The sequence below is a fragment of the Acinonyx jubatus genome, chromosome A1 (genome assembly GCF_027475565.1).
Source record: "Acinonyx jubatus isolate Ajub_Pintada_27869175 chromosome A1, VMU_Ajub_asm_v1.0, whole genome shotgun sequence".
NCBI lineage: Eukaryota > Metazoa > Chordata > Mammalia > Carnivora > Felidae > Acinonyx > Acinonyx jubatus.
The window spans coordinates 80902265-80917309 of NC_069380.1; the positions used below are offsets into that span (position 1 = coordinate 80902265).

General features: G+C 47.5%; 2 protein-coding genes across 13 annotated transcripts in view; one reads left to right on the forward strand and one right to left on the reverse strand.

Annotated features, from left to right (window-relative positions):
* The window catches only part of DCUN1D2 (defective in cullin neddylation 1 domain containing 2), a 31086-nt gene extending 19139 nt beyond the window's left edge, over positions 1 to 11947 (reverse strand). The window contains exons 1-3 of one of the 4 annotated variants that reach the window (XR_008296710.1): positions 11733 to 11947; positions 5346 to 5762; positions 2013 to 2181 (exon numbers count right to left, since the gene is read on the reverse strand). Coding sequence is in view for 3 of the 4 variants with exons in the window: in XM_027065282.2 (XP_026921083.1) it covers positions 2013 to 2181; positions 5346 to 5400 (224 nt within the window). In the remaining variant the exon portion in view is untranslated. Of the gene's footprint in view, positions 1 to 2012; positions 2182 to 5345; positions 5763 to 6799; positions 6950 to 11732 lie in introns of those variants that run through there. The other 3 variants (XM_027065282.2, XM_027065281.2, XM_015084907.3) reach the window with 3 other exon arrangements.
* Positions 11948 to 12216: 269 nt separating this feature from the next.
* TMCO3 (transmembrane and coiled-coil domains 3) overlaps positions 12217 to 15045 on the forward strand; it is a 50934-nt gene continuing 48105 nt past the window's right edge. For 3 of the 9 annotated variants that reach the window (XM_027065274.2, XM_027065273.2, XM_027065280.2), the window contains exon 1: positions 12223 to 12477. The gene's annotated coding sequence lies outside the window, so the exon portion shown is untranslated. Of the gene's footprint in view, positions 12478 to 15045 lie in introns of all 9 variants that reach the window. The other 6 variants (XM_027065278.2, XM_053218172.1, XM_053218179.1 and 3 more) reach the window with 5 other exon arrangements.

Genomic DNA, 15045 nt, shown 5'->3' on the forward strand with positions numbered 1-15045 from the left:
AGATAATGTCCCTTAATCTGGGTCTTAACAAAGAGCTTCTCCCGTGATTTGTCTAGAATTCACAATTCTAAGTTTCCTGCATGGGCATGTAAGCCCCCGTCCACCTCAAGACACGGCCTGTGGCCTGATGAGGGCCCCAGGGAGACGTGGTCTCAGGCTGACCTGGCTATTTCAGCATCAGTCATGGAACACTCTTCTTTCCCTGCTGATGTAATAAAAATTGACCAACAATCTTGAGGCAGATGAAAAATAAGAAGACTTCACTAGTTCCTTTCAAGACTTACCTAATGCCACAATAATGAACACTATGTGCTTCAAGGTTAATAAGGATAAACAGACCCACAAAATATGACAGCGAGTCCAGAAATAGATCCACAGTATGGCCAATTTCTTGTTTTGACAAAGATGTCAAGGGATTTCATGACATTCACAAAGCTCATTTACCAAGCCTCCAGCCCCCAATGAAAGTCTGTAGGGTTAACAGCTAGAGGCCAAGTGTTCCAGCCACCGGGAGAGTTAATAGCCAGGAAAAAGTGTGAAAAACAGTAATAGAGCGGATCAAAAACCCAAACCCAAAGTGCTTTTTAAAGCTTAGTGCTGCTCAGACTACAATAGCCTTTTACATCCCTAAAAGCACTGAGGTTATCTCTGCAGTACAGGTGGCTGTCACATCACTAATACTTCCATCTCGTAGACAGCATTTGAATGCTTACTGAGTACTTTCCCTTGTAACCACTCTGTGAGATGTGATGAGTGGCGCCATCGGCCAGCACTGACTTATAACCTCAAGTCACCTGTATCCACTGCATAAGGAGGCATGAACTCATCTAACACTTTGGGAAGATTCACACTCAAAATCTTTAAAATAGGTTCTTTAAGATATAGCACGTATTAGGATAACAAACAGGAATTTTAAAAGTTCATCTAACACATTTCTAGATAATGCCTAAGAAATGCTAGCAAGTGTTTCTGTAAGAAGCACTTATTTCCAAAGTATCCTATTTGGAGGAGGTTTTAGCAGATGGATGAGTGTAGTACAGCGGCAAGAGAATGCTTCTTTAGTGTGGCTTTTCCATTTTCTTGAGTGCACAGAACATGGAGTGATATGCTGTCACAACCACTGTCCCAGTGATGTCTTCTGCTGGCTTTTACACAACCGCCAGCAATAGGGTAAGTCCTGTAGAGTTTATCATCGAAACAGACCAGGCCGATAAATGTAACAGATTCATCAGCTTAGTGGAAAACACAAATGTTCCATTTTCCCTGGGGCCCCGGGGTTAGCTGTAAGTATTCACCTTATGAACAAATGCTCTATTTTTCCCCAGGGATGTGGGAAATATGCACCTTCTGAACATATTCACCTTGGGCTGTCAAGCTCCTTCAGCAACTAAAAATAAGCCAGCTTAAGTTGTCAACACTACAATGTCACAGTATCAGCAAGTCAAGCGAGTTAGCCTTCATACCAACCCATGAAATAGCTCAATAAGCCTAATGATTAAAAGATATTTATGTTATGTGCTTTCATTTAATTGTCTGACTTATCTGATAAGTGAGAACCATCTTAAGTTATTAATGAAGCCTTTATCCTAACCCTGGAGGTAAAACAGAGAAGTGTTATAAGCAAAAAACAAAATAATAATTTATTGATATTTACTATAGAAACACAATAAATTATACAATTAGTATACAATATTACGAAATAAATTCAATGGCTGAAAACAAACAAATAAAAACACCCTGATAGTTACTGTCAATTCAAAACTGGTAGAATAAAAATTAAAAAGAAAAAAGTAAGTTACAAAAGGGATTAATCTGAACAAAAATATTAAATGAAACTTTATTTGAATTTAAAGGAAACTAAAAGCTTAATAGAGTACAGGTACAAGAAATGTGTAAGATACAGACAGAACGTAAATGAATTTGAAACTAATATTTACAAGGTGTTGAAAAATAACTAATGTTGAAGGCAGCTTCCTTTTTGCAAAAATTTAAACTGAGACCAACTTACTTACCCGAGCTCTGTCATGCCATCTACAAATTCCTTTTTGGTAAATTCACATTGCGTCGCTGCCCTGAATTTCCACGCAATGACCAAAACGCTGACGCTGGCAGGATCCAGGCTTAAGTCATCACAAAACTGTTGAATTCCGTCAATTCCAATTTTATTTTCATCTTGTGGGTCTACAGTTAAAATCAAGAGAGAGAGAGAGAAGTTATGCTATTTTGAAAAATAACAAAAATGGGTGGTAAGCATCATAGCTCTATGAGATGGCTCTACCAAGCATGTTTCAAATACATCAATCAATAGACCACAATTTTCTACTGTATACGAAATAGCAACAAATGGTAATTTATCCAGAAAAAAAAAATCCCTATTTAAAAAATCTAGGTACTGGAGTTTAGGAGAAGAAAAAAAAGACCATTGCAACCTCTTTGAGAAGATGTCATCGTTAAGAAAAAATTTAATTTCCATAAAGAAAATAAAAACTCAAAGTTTACACAATTCTAGTTTGCCCAAAGACAAACTGCTACACAGAAATACTGCACTGTGGGTCGCCTGGCTGGCTGGCTCAGTAGGGGGAAGCATGTGACTCTCTGATCTCAGGGTCGTGAGTTTCACCCCCATGTTGGGTATGGAGATTACTTAAAAAAAAAAAATCTTGGGGCTCCTGGATGGCTCAGTTGGTTGAGAGTCTGACTTCGGCTTGGGTCATGATCTCATGGTTTGTGAGTTCTGGCCCCGCACCCATTGGGCTCGCTGCTGTCAGCACAGAGCCTGCTTCAGATCCTCTCTCCCTCTCCCACTCTCTCTCTGTGACCCTTCCCCGCTCTCTCTCCCAAAAATAAATAAACATTAAAAATAGATAAATATTCTTTACTTAAAAAAAATACTGCATTGACAAAGTGTTTACAATATTATGAGTTTTGGGGGAGCCTGGGTGGCTCAGTCAGTTGAGTATCTGACTCTTGATTTCAGTTCAGGTCATGGTCCTGTGGTAGGGTCCCCTCCCTAAGAAATGTGGTGAGAAAAAAGCCCTCAAGATAAGGGAAGGCAACTTGCCCATGTGCATACGTGACATCCCTAACGACCCTGTAACATGAGAGCACCCAATCAGACTGTATGTCTATACGTTACCCGTATTTGGGAGACAAGGAAGTAGAAAATGCATAAAAGGCTACATGGGTACAAGCCCAACTGAGTGGTCCCGGCAGGAATAAAGTTGCTTCCTGGAAAGAAAAGCCTTGGTGTCATGACTCTGCGAGACCCCTGCTACAATCCCAGGGTCATGGGATTGAGCCTCACATCTGGCTCTGCACTGAGCATGGGGCCTGCTTAAGATTCTCTCTCTCTTCCCCTGTCCCTCTCCCCTGTTCGTGCTCTCTCTCTAAAAAAATTTTTTTTTTAAATATTACATATTTTTATCTCAATCCTGCCAAAGCAATAGAAAAACTCATGTTTTTTTTAAGGTGATTTTGTTTGCTATAATTTTAATGCTACTATACAGTATTTAGTTTTCAAAATCGTTTAGTTCATGCATCCACATTTAACAGCTTAGAAATTCAGGCTTCCCTCTGTCCCTATTTCTGGTTTAGAAATGAAATTAAGGAACTTAGCATTTCTTCATCAGGAAATCTAATAAAATCTACTAGAAAAATCTCAGTAAGACCTCACCAAACCAGGTCTAGTAATTTCCAACAAAGTTCGTGTATACTAAGATGCCATCACAACGTGTGTATTAATTCTGTTGGTTTAGGAGGCACAACTAGAAAATTTGTAGCCTCTTTGCTCCAGTGAAGATTAAGCGTGATAAAATTCTTCCATGACACAAAATCCAACTTTGGTCACTTCAGTACTATATACTATATTTTCATAGACATCTTGTTATTGAAACGAAATGAAAATTTAAAAAAAGAAAACAAGTACATAAAATAAAACGAATGCCGTAATCAACAAGCGGAGGCCCAGGCTTCCTCCCGGGCCTGCTCTCCCATATTAATGAGGGAGCAGCTGTCCCGAGGGCTCCTGGTTCTCACCCCCCTCCTGTCAACGCTCCCAGTGCTATACAGATGCCCAGGGTGAGAGCACAGTGGGCCTGCACTGCCCTCACCTACAGGAACACTGACTATTTTAAAGTCACTCTGCAAGGACTCACTCATATGGATACATTAGTCCTAACAAGGTTGTGTCTGTCAGGGCCTTGGAACAGCACGTCTCTGCAGAGCCCACAGGGATCCCACAACGTGTCTACTTGAAAGGCCCAGAACTGCACGAGTAAAGGACATGAGGGTTAGGTCTCCACTACAGAACGACCCTCACAGGGAGGAGCTCTCTCACAGGTGGCTGGACATGTCTGAACACCTCCAGCCACCTGCACGGTGTGTGACCTCCGAGACAGGCCCCATGACAACCTCAGCCAGAGTAACTTGGAGCGCATTACAGCTTATTCAAAATGATGACTTTTCACTTTCAAAACCACTGTTTGTTTTCCAAATACAAACCTGGTTTTTCTACTACAAAGTATGTTTTTGTGCCATGATTAAAAAAAAATGCAGTTTTAAATCTGTTTTCAGATCTAAATAGATTAAAATACACATACAGTATTTTCAAAAGTGAAACATGAAAATAATACGTCAACAAGAATTTAAAGCCAAGCGAGTTATTCTGTTTAGGTTAGTGCTTTGTCTATTTTTTTTTTTTTTTTTAGGTTTTGGAAATACAAGATTAGCCTTAGAAACTGTTAGAAAGGAAAAGTAAGTCAACTCTTGACTAGTGGCTGCCTCTGTGATGACAGCACAGACCTGACACCCGATATGAAATCTGAAAGGCTGCTGAAATCTGAGCCGTCTGGATGTGTACAGACCTGTCACCAGACTTGGGCAGCGTGACCGAATCCGCACAGGGAGAGTGCCGCTCTAAGCGCTGGTGTTCCTAACAAACCACCATCCCCAACCTGTAACACAAAAGTCTCTTCGCCAGGAGCGGCCCCTGAAGCCGCCCCAACGGCCAGGTGGCTCCGGGGCCACCGCACAGCCACACTGTGCGAGCACAAGAGGACGTGTACCCACAGATCCGACTTTCTTCTAGGAGCTGGTCCTGTTCTTCAACAGCCCTCTCGCCACCAGGGTGCCAGCTTACCCAGCAGCGCTGGGGGGAAACCGGGGTCACAGCCCGGCCCGCCACCCCCCACCCCGGCCCGGGTCGGCTACCGGGTGAGGTTCCCCGGAAGCGCAGGGGCCTCTGCGGCTCAGCATCAGCAGCTCAGGAGGTAGAAGGGTCCCGGGCGCCCCAGAGACAGAGGCAGGCTGCCCGCGGCCGCTCTTACCTCTATGCTTGTCGCTCTTACCTCTGTACCTGTCGTACAGCTGCTCCAGCTTCCTCCTGTCCACTGTGCTTCTCATGGGGCCCGCGGCAGGAGCGACGGCGCGCGGGGAGTCGGCGTGGTCACCTCTGGCGTCTACCTGGCCTGTGCTCCGCAGCACATGGCACCACTCCGGCCAGCCTGACAAAATGCCACAGGCTCAGGACCTTGTCCCTCGGAGACGGCTTACGTGTACGCTCTGGGACGTGAGAGCACGAGGAAGGCCAGGCAGCTGGGACGCGGCTCCGCTTCAGTTTCCCACCGCCACTGCCGGTATTTGCAACGGACCTCGTGCTTCCTCGCTGGCTCCCCTTCTTCGCGGGGCCCCGGGCCACAGCATCACATGGCTCCGTAGTCAGGAAGACCGCCCTGTCCTCTGAAAACCGGGATGACGGCATCTATCTGGTGATAAACATGCCAACGACTGTGAGAATCAAGCTTTTACACAAAATACGCTGTAATCTCTAACCACTTCAATTTGCATAAAACCCTTTATTCCCTGTCTCCCCCCCCCACCCCCGCCCTAGTCTCAGGAAAATCCCTCTTTTACACACTGTAGCTCTCTGATGCAGTGAGGCTGGGTGTCTGACCCCAGGCATGACCACATCACCACGGCCTGTGGCGGGGGAGGGGGGGTCCTCTTTAGCCCCAGTTAAGTTCAGGATCTAATGAGGGCTGTACAGTTTGGAAACATCATTTAGATTTTTCCCAGTTTAAAATCAGCAGAGTCATACTGATGAAAACATATACAGGTAACTAAGAATAGTGTTAAGCATAACTTACTAAAGTTCCAAAAGCAGCCACAAAAAGCTGGTTATGACTAAATGAATCACAAACAGATCTGTGTACCTGAGCCAGAAATTAAAAATGGGAACACAGGGCAGAGGCTGGGGCAGGCAGAAAATAGCAAACCAGCCAGTAACCACGCTATATATAGTATGTAAGGAAACAAAATAGCATTCTAGCGCTTCCAGGCAGGGGTCGGCTAAATTTCTACTTATCTAAGGTAAGGTAACCTGATGAAGAGGGCACCAGAAATGAAAGTGAATCACCACCTTCAGTGAATCACCACTTTCTGTAAATCAACACAGACTCTACAATCTACTAGATGCTAATGCTTTACACAAATGCTTTACAAAATAACAGAAGGGGAAGTTTCACGTAAAAGGAGGGATTCTTGATCTTGTGCTAAAAAGGATGAGACAGTTTATAAAAACACACAGAATAAGTTCTACCTTCCGGAAACCTGCAGTGGAATACAACATGGAGCCAGGGAAACTGAGGAGGAAAAAAGGAGAGTCAGGGACAAGATTCAGACATGCGCACCAGACACAAGAGCTGGAAGCGGACTGAAATTCGGCTCAGCCTCCCGGCTGCCAAACCACAAAAGAAAACAGGATTAGTTAGGAAATCTGTTTTCGTAAGATTTAAAAACCTACCAGTGGCCCAGCAGTGGCCTGGCTCCTCCTGGCACGGAACCGCGAAAGAGCAGCCTCTGTGCGGCTCACAAAAGGGTAACTGCAGCATGAGTCCCAGACTGACTCCTCCCCCCAACGCCAAGGGTAAACAGCACAGTGACCAGAGCTGCTTAGCTTCCTCCGGGCTCCCTCACAGCGTGCTGAAGCCAAAACAGCAGAGTGCAGTTCAGCAGAATGACGGATCAAACACACGGCTCTCCAGGTACAGTCTGGGCACCCCAGGCTCCCGAGACTGCACAAGGGTTCCACCAAGGACAAAACTATCTTCGCAACAACCCCAAGTCATTATCTGCTTCTCTCACTGGGGTGAAGCAGAGGCCACATGACTTGCTGATGTGGGGTTCAAACTCATGAACCATCATGACCTGAGCCAAAGTCGGACGCTCAACCGACTGAACCACCCAGGCGCCCCAATTTTTTAAAGCGCATAGGGGACTAGAACTAATTAAGTCTGAGAACTGCTGATCTAGTGTAACATGGGGCACGGGCCTTTTGGCTACTTAGAACAATGACTGTTGATGATTTGGGGTCTTGGGTCCCTTCTGGAATCTGGTGAAAATCACAGATCGTCTCTCCAGTAAAGCATGTGGTTTTGCATAAAATTTTGGGGTTTTCACACATCATTGGAGCCCATTAGTTCCTCAGAGGGTAAGGGAAGGTGAAACTCAGGGTACAAGGCCCAGGGAGCTACATCAGGGGTCACTGGTCTCTGTTGCAGCTACTCCGCTCTACAGTGTGGATGATGGACATGCTCTGCACCAATAAAACTTTACTGACACACAGGCAATGTGCCTGTGGGCTGTGGCTTCCAGTCCCAATCTAGACTCTAGGGGAATATACAGAATGTATACCCTGTATGCTATTTCCTGAAATTGAGCCACTTAAAAAACTAGACAAAGAGCCTGGGGTTATATCTTCTGGTTAAGATAAAATTTAGCTAAATTAGGGCAGCCCCCATATGCTTTGACAGTGAGCTGACAAAAGGTAAAATATCTTTTTTGAAGGTGATGGGCTCCCCAGGGGAGGGTGGACAAAGCCAAGGGCTCCCTCAGAAACTAAACTGGAGACAGATGTCTGTCCCCCACCTGGCGCATTACTAGAAATGCTCGTGACATCTGTATCATGTAAATTGCCACCAGTGCAACATTTTAAAATTCTGTCATGGTTGTAAAATAAAATAAAATAACATACAACGAACTCTGACCATGCTACGACAGGGATGAACCTCGGAAACATCACACCAAGTAAAATAAGTCAGACATGAAAAGCCACATGTTGTATGTTGTGTGATTTCACTTATATGAAATATCCAGATGGGCAAATCCATAGAAAGCAGACAGGTGGTTCCCAGGGACTGGGGTGAGTGGAGACTGACTATTCAATGGCACAGGGTTTTCTTTGAGGGTGATGATGTGTTTTGGAATTAGATGCAGGTAGAGACAGCACAACACTGATTCTACTCAATGCCACTGAACTGTACATTTGAAAATAGCTAATCTTATGTGGATTTTACTTCAAAACAAAATTTGAACATAGTACTCTTAGAACCTCCAAGACTATTCAACACAGTAACGTACTGTAAGGTAATTGAATTAGTTAACTAGCATTATATGTTGACAGATCCGTGCCAAGTAAATGTTGTCAGACGTCTGGAAGATGTGCTGTCTGATCTTGAGGTATTTTGATAATCACATCTTAAAGCTTCTCCTAACATGTGACAAAAGAGTTATATCAACAGTGTAAAGGAAAATACTCTCTGAAAACTCTAGAAAAAGAGGTACAGGAGTATATGGACCCAAGCCAGGCAAAGTGACTTGAATTGTTCCTATGTCAGTTACCAAACGGGGAGACCAGCAGATAGAGAAACAAACAGATCCCTCCTCAATCTACTCCAGGTGCCTTAAAGGTCAGATCCCACAACGCTGAGTCTCAGAGTGGTACTAAGGTGTTTTTTTTTTTTTTAATGTTAATTTATTATTGAGAAACAGAGAGCATGAGCATGGGAAGGAGAGACAGAGAGAGAGGGAGACACAGAATCTGAAGCAGGCTCCAGGTTCCGAGATATCAGCACAGAGCCTGACATGGGGTTCGAACTCACGAACCACAAGATCATGACCTGAGCCGAAGTCAGACGCTCAACCAACTGAGCCACCCAGGCGCTCCATAGCGTGTTGGTTTTGAATGAGCAACAGCAGCCTCAGGTCTAAGCTTAACCCCTAAGTCTGTGGCCGGAAGAAACGGAAGAGGACTGTCAGCAAATATGCAACAATTTGATGTGACCCCTTACACGTTTCTCCATAAAAGAATGGTGATTAAAACAATAATCAGTAAGTATAAAAACTATGCATGCTTCATGTCCAAAAAGAATGAAGAGACTTAAGTTGGAATCTGTAGAAAAAGGAATAAAGCTTTCTAGAAAAAAAAATCCTCATAAACTGAAAAATTACAGGGGAAAGAAGCAAACTCTGGATCCATTAAAACAGACTAAATCCATGTAAAATTAATAAAGGCCTATAAATTGGCAGGGCCTGTCCTTCACGCTCTGGTGGCCCTCATTGAGGCTTTACTACAGCAAAGAAATTAAATTAAGTGTGTGTGGTGGGGGGGAGGTGTAAGTTCAATTGTCATACTTTGTTAAAATACACAAACTTCTTTTTTTAAGTTTATTTATTTTGAGAGAGTGCACACATGTGTGCAAGTGTGGGAGGGGCAAAGAGAGGGCGAGACAGAATCCCAAGTAGGCTCTGCGCTGTCTGTGCAGAGCCCAACGTGGGGCTCGAACTCATGAACCATGAGATCATGACCTGAGCTGAGATCAAGAGTCAGATGCTTAACCGATTGAGCCCCCAGGTGCCCCAAAACACACAAAATTCTTGAAATCAAAGTATGGACAATCCAGTAGAAAATCAAATAAAGTCTCTAAACTACAGATAAAGTCTAAAACATTTTAACTGTGACCTTGAAAAAAAATCACTTACATAATTTGGGCACCAAGACTGCCCATATACAAAAGGAAAAAAAGTTCTTGCAATGCCTTCGGTAGAGACTTAACACGACAGAATCCTCAAGGCCAAATTCCAAGGGGCGGTCAGCACAACCACATGGGTCAAATACATAAACTTGCTCCAGTTTTCCGCTTTGGTATCCAGCAGGCCGGGGGTGAGGTTAAAATCCACTCTCGGACCTCCCCCCTGTGCACTAACCACGAGGTCCTCTTCCGCTGGTTAAGCACTGAGCCCTTCCCCTTCCCTCCCCTCCTGTGGTGGGTGCATCCTGCCTGGGCAGCACGCTGAGCCACCGGGGTCATCCAGAAACTTCCGGCCGCACTGCCCACTGAGCTCCCTCTTGGTTTCTGAGCCAACTCTCTCAGTCTTCTTGTCTCTCTGGGCAGCCCTTCTCGGTCTCCGTCTTTGCTTTTACCCCCCGAGTTCTGCCCTCAAGCCTCTGCTCTTTGCCCTACACACTCCTCCCAAACCATCTCTCTCCTGTTGGAAACCTGCTCACCAGCCTCCCACTACCATGAGGACAAAAGCGAGCATGTTCTTCCTGAGCCCCAGAAGACCCTGCACAACCTGACTCCAGTTCCCTCAGCAGCCTCCCACAGGCCACGTTCCCCTGACTCTGCACTTTCCGTAGGCAGCCGCATCTGCCAATTCTGGGGACTTATCACCGAGCTTGTTCCTGCTGCCCAGGGGACCGCAGCTGTCTGGCTGCCCTCCCCACCTCACTCGGTCTGGAGAATTCAGCCCACACAGCATCAGTTCCCGTTACTGTGGCTTTGCCATCACTGCCCCAGTATCCGGCGCCACTCACCCACCCCATACGTTCCCAGAACCTGTGCCTCTCCCCAGCCCTTATCCCAACTGTAGTAAAACGGTCGTGCTTGTCTCACTGCTAGGACATCGGCTCCAAACCCACACGTGTCTGCTCACCATCAACCCCCAGCACCGTGTACACTACCTTCCTTGCACAGAGAAACCTCTGAATTTATTGAATAAACGATGAAACCCACCGGCTACCATGGTTTCCACTACATTTCAAAACAGGCGTGTGCTTCCCGAAGCCCCTCTTCTGAGCTGCGGATCCGTATGTCCGACCAGCCAGGAGATTCCTCTCTCCTCTCATCCCTACTGCGTTGTTTTCCCACGTGAACCTGCTCTTCCTTCTACAGTTCCTAATTTGGTCAATGATATCACCACCTGCTCAGGTACCCGAGCCGCGTCTGAATAGTTCAGTGAAGGTCCTCCCTCTGCCTCCTCTCATCCTTCTCATTCCGACAGAAAATCTTTGATGCAAGTCTTCACCTCTTCCCACCTAGATTATTACAACAGCTTCCTAATTGGTCTCCCCTGCAGCCCTGACCGCTCTGATCCAAATCCTCCTCTCCTCTTGACAAAACACAAATGTGGTCACATCACACACACCTCGCCTTCTCAAAAACTTTTTATGGCTCCCATCAGCTCCTGGATAAACCATACAGTCCCCAGCACGGAATACAAGGCTGCTTGTGCAGTGTTCCCTTCCTTGACTCTCAATTCCACCTGCTAGCCACAACGGATTCGTGCTCATGCTCAAAAGCGCTACCTTCCCCGCTTCATCGACAAGTTGCTAGTTTGCCCAAAACGTTCTTCGCTCCTCGTTCACCGGCTGCTCGCGTTTCCGCAGAGGCACGGTTCACTCCGCTGTTCGCTCGGTGCCTCCATTTCGTCAGACACCCGTCAGGTTCCCACCTGCGTGCCTCCCTGCAGGGCCCCCAGGGCCGGAGGCCCGGCGGAGACCCCGCCGCCCCCGTGACCTTTGCGCCCAGCGCCCCCCTACCCCCGCCTCCCAGCGCTCCCCGGCCCCCAGGTACGCAGAAGGGACTCGGCGGCAGGCGACACCGCAGGCCACCTACCATTCTCCCCGGCGCTCCCCAGCTTCTCGCCGGCTCCGGTCGTCTGCGCAGGGGCCCCGGCTCGGCCGCGCTGTCCTCGTCCTCGGCGTTCGCTCCCGGGACACCTGCCGGGGAAGGGGCGCAGGGGCACAGAGGCAGGTCCCGCCAGGGGAACTCCATCACCCGGCGTGCACAGGGCCACCCAGAGGCCCACGACACCCCTCAGGCCCCGCCCCTCTCCAGCGTGCACTGCGTCGCCCGGGGGCCCATGGGACCCCACCTCCCTCTCTCCCTCCTCACTGCTGCGTGCACAGCGCCGCCCAGCGACAATGTGACTCGCGGGCATCGCTCCCGCCTCCGACCCGGCACTGCGCTGCCCGGGGTCCGACGGCACCCAGGCCGGCCCCGTCCTACAAATCCTGACGCGCACTGCGCCGCCAGGGGGCCGACGGGACCGGGGTCTGCCCCGTCCTACAAATCCCGATGCGCACTGCGCCACCGGGGGCCGACGGGACCTAGGCTCCGCCCCTTTCAGGGGGACGCGTTTCGGTGTGGGCAGCGTCCGCCGCGGCGGCCCTCCTGAGAGGGCGACGGACAGCCAAGACCCTCCCCGCGCCCGACCGCGTCCTCGTCCTCGTCCCCTCCCGGTCCCCGCCCTGGGGGTGGGCCTGCCGCCTGGAGAGGGATGCGGGTAAGGTGCGTCCCCGTCCGCTCCTTGGCTCGCAGCGCCGGAGAACCAGACGCACCGCTGTCGGGCCTCGTCCAGGTGAGCGCTGCTCGAGGTTCGGGCGAAAGGCGCCGGGCCTCGAGGCTCCCTCCGGGGGGGGTCTCCCCTTCCGGGGGTCCCCTTTCCTGGTCTCCTCCTCGGTCTCTGTCCCCGGTGTCTTCCTCCCCGGATCTCGCACCCGGGGTACCCACCCGCCCCCGGCCTCCCCTTCCCGGGTCTCCCTCCTCGGTCTCCGTCGCCGGGGTCTCCCACCCGGGTGCTCCCTCCCCGGTCCTTTTCTCCTCCCTTCCCGAGGGTATCCCCTCTCCCGGACTTCCTCACCAGTTTCTCCTCTCTCGTGTCGGGGGCTGCCCTCGGGGTCTCCCTTCGTTCCCTTCCGAGGCCTCACGCAGATTCGAGTCCCGCTCTCCATTTCTACTCCTGCGTGGAGCGTGGAGGAAGACTGCTTCTAAAGACGGGTTCTGGCAGTGGTTCTGGAGGGCTGTGAGCGGGACAGTGGTGGGGTGTCCCGCCTCTTGCACCGCCACGACTTAAAGTTTATGGGTAAAACTGGGGAAGCTGCCAAAGTAAACGGTTGGCATGTCGGTTCATAGGTTCCCCAAGCAGAGGCTCTACAGTTCTCACCGGTGTAGTGGCTACTCTAGTTAACGGGAGGCACACGGAAGATCCAACGCGGCCTGCCACCGCTGTGCCTCCCCGCCAGGCCTCCACCTCCTGGCAGAGGGAGGGGAGACCCGCTGAGGGCTGGATTTCAGAGGCCAGCTCACCTTCCCAGCAGCATAAGCTGGGAGGTGCCATCCCCAGTGGTGTGAGGGTGCCAGCCAGTGGTCTCCTTCACTGGTCCCCTTTTAGCCTGGGCCTGCCTTCGTGGTTCCAGAGAAAGAGCGAGCGCAGGTAGCTGATCTCTGACCTTCTTTTCAGGCTCTGCCTCTGGGTCCTTTTTGGATCTTGCTTGGTAGCACCTGAGTAAACATAAGTAATGGTTGAACACTTTTTGGGAACGCGGTTAGGCTTTGATCACATTTGTTAGTTTACATAATTACCTAGGTATAAGGTAGTTCTGCTTTTTCCTGTTTAAACGTTTTTCTGATCATTCTTTGGATCAGAGTGTCTTACTGGTTCGTTTTTTTCTTTTAATACCAACTTTTTAAAACTTAGTACATCAGTGGTTGGATTACTTAATGGAATAATGGTTTTGTAGTTCAGTTAACATCAAGTACTTTAAAGCTTCTTAATATCTGTAAAAATTTTTCTTTCTCTTTCCTTCCTCTCTCCCTTTTGTAACTTATTCTCTAATTCTTTTTCTAATTAGATATGAATCTGGAAGTTGTATTTATAAGATTATAAGTATTTTATCTTTTAAGAATTATGCTTTTATCATTCAATTTGTTCACATTTAAAATATGGTTTTTGTGGTCCCTGTCAAAATAACTCCAGCATTCTTCACAGAGCTAAAACAAACAATCTTAAAATTTGTATGGAACCAGAAAAGACCCCGAAGGGCCAAAGCAATCTTGAAAAAGAAAACCAAAGCAGGAGGCATCACAATCCCAGACTTCAAGCTACACTACAAAGCTCTAATCATCAAGACAGTATGGTACTGGCACAAGAACAGACACTCAGATCAATGGAACAGAATAGAGAACCCAGAAATGGACCCACAAACAATGGCCAACTAATCTTTGACAAAGCAGGAAAGAATATCCAATAGATTAAAGACAGTCTCTTCACCACGTGGTGCTGGGAAAAGTGGACAGCGACATGCAGAAGAATGAACCTGGACCACTTTCTTACACCAGACACAAAAATAAACTCAAAATGGATGAAAGACCTCAATGTAAGACAGGAAGCCATCAAAATCCTCGAGGAGAAAGCAGGCAAAAACCTCTTTAATCTTGGCTGCAGCAACTTCTTATTCAACACATCTCTCTACAAGCAAGAGAAACAGAAGCAAAAACGAACTATTGAGACCTCATCAAAATAAAAAGCTTCTGCACAGTGAAGGAAACAATCAGCAAAACTAAAAGGCAACCGACAGAATGGGAGAAGATATTTGCAAATGAAAAAGCAGATAAAGGGTTGGTTCCAAAATTTATAAAGAACTTACCAAGCTCAACACCCCCCCTGAAAAATATAAATAATCCAGTGAAGAAATGGGCAAAAGACATGAATAAACACTTTTCCAAAGAAGACATCCTGATGGCCAACTGACACATGAAAAGATGCTCAACATCACTCATCATCAGGGAAATACAAATCAAAACCACCATGAGATACCACCTCACACCTGTCAGAATGGCTAACAGTAACAACTCAGGCAACAACAGATGTTGGCAAGAATGTGGAGAAAGAGGATCTCTTTTGCATTGTTGGTGGCAATGCAAGCTGGTGCAGGCACTCTGGAAAACAGTATGGAGGTTCCTCAAAAAAATAAAAATGGAACTACCCTATGACCCAGCAATTGCACTACTAGGAATTTACCCAGGGGATACAGGAGTGCTGTTTCGAAGGGGCATATGCACTCCAATGTCTATAGCAGCGCTATTAACAATAGAGTATGGAAAGAGCCCAAATGTCCATCGATGGATGAATGGATATAGGAGATGT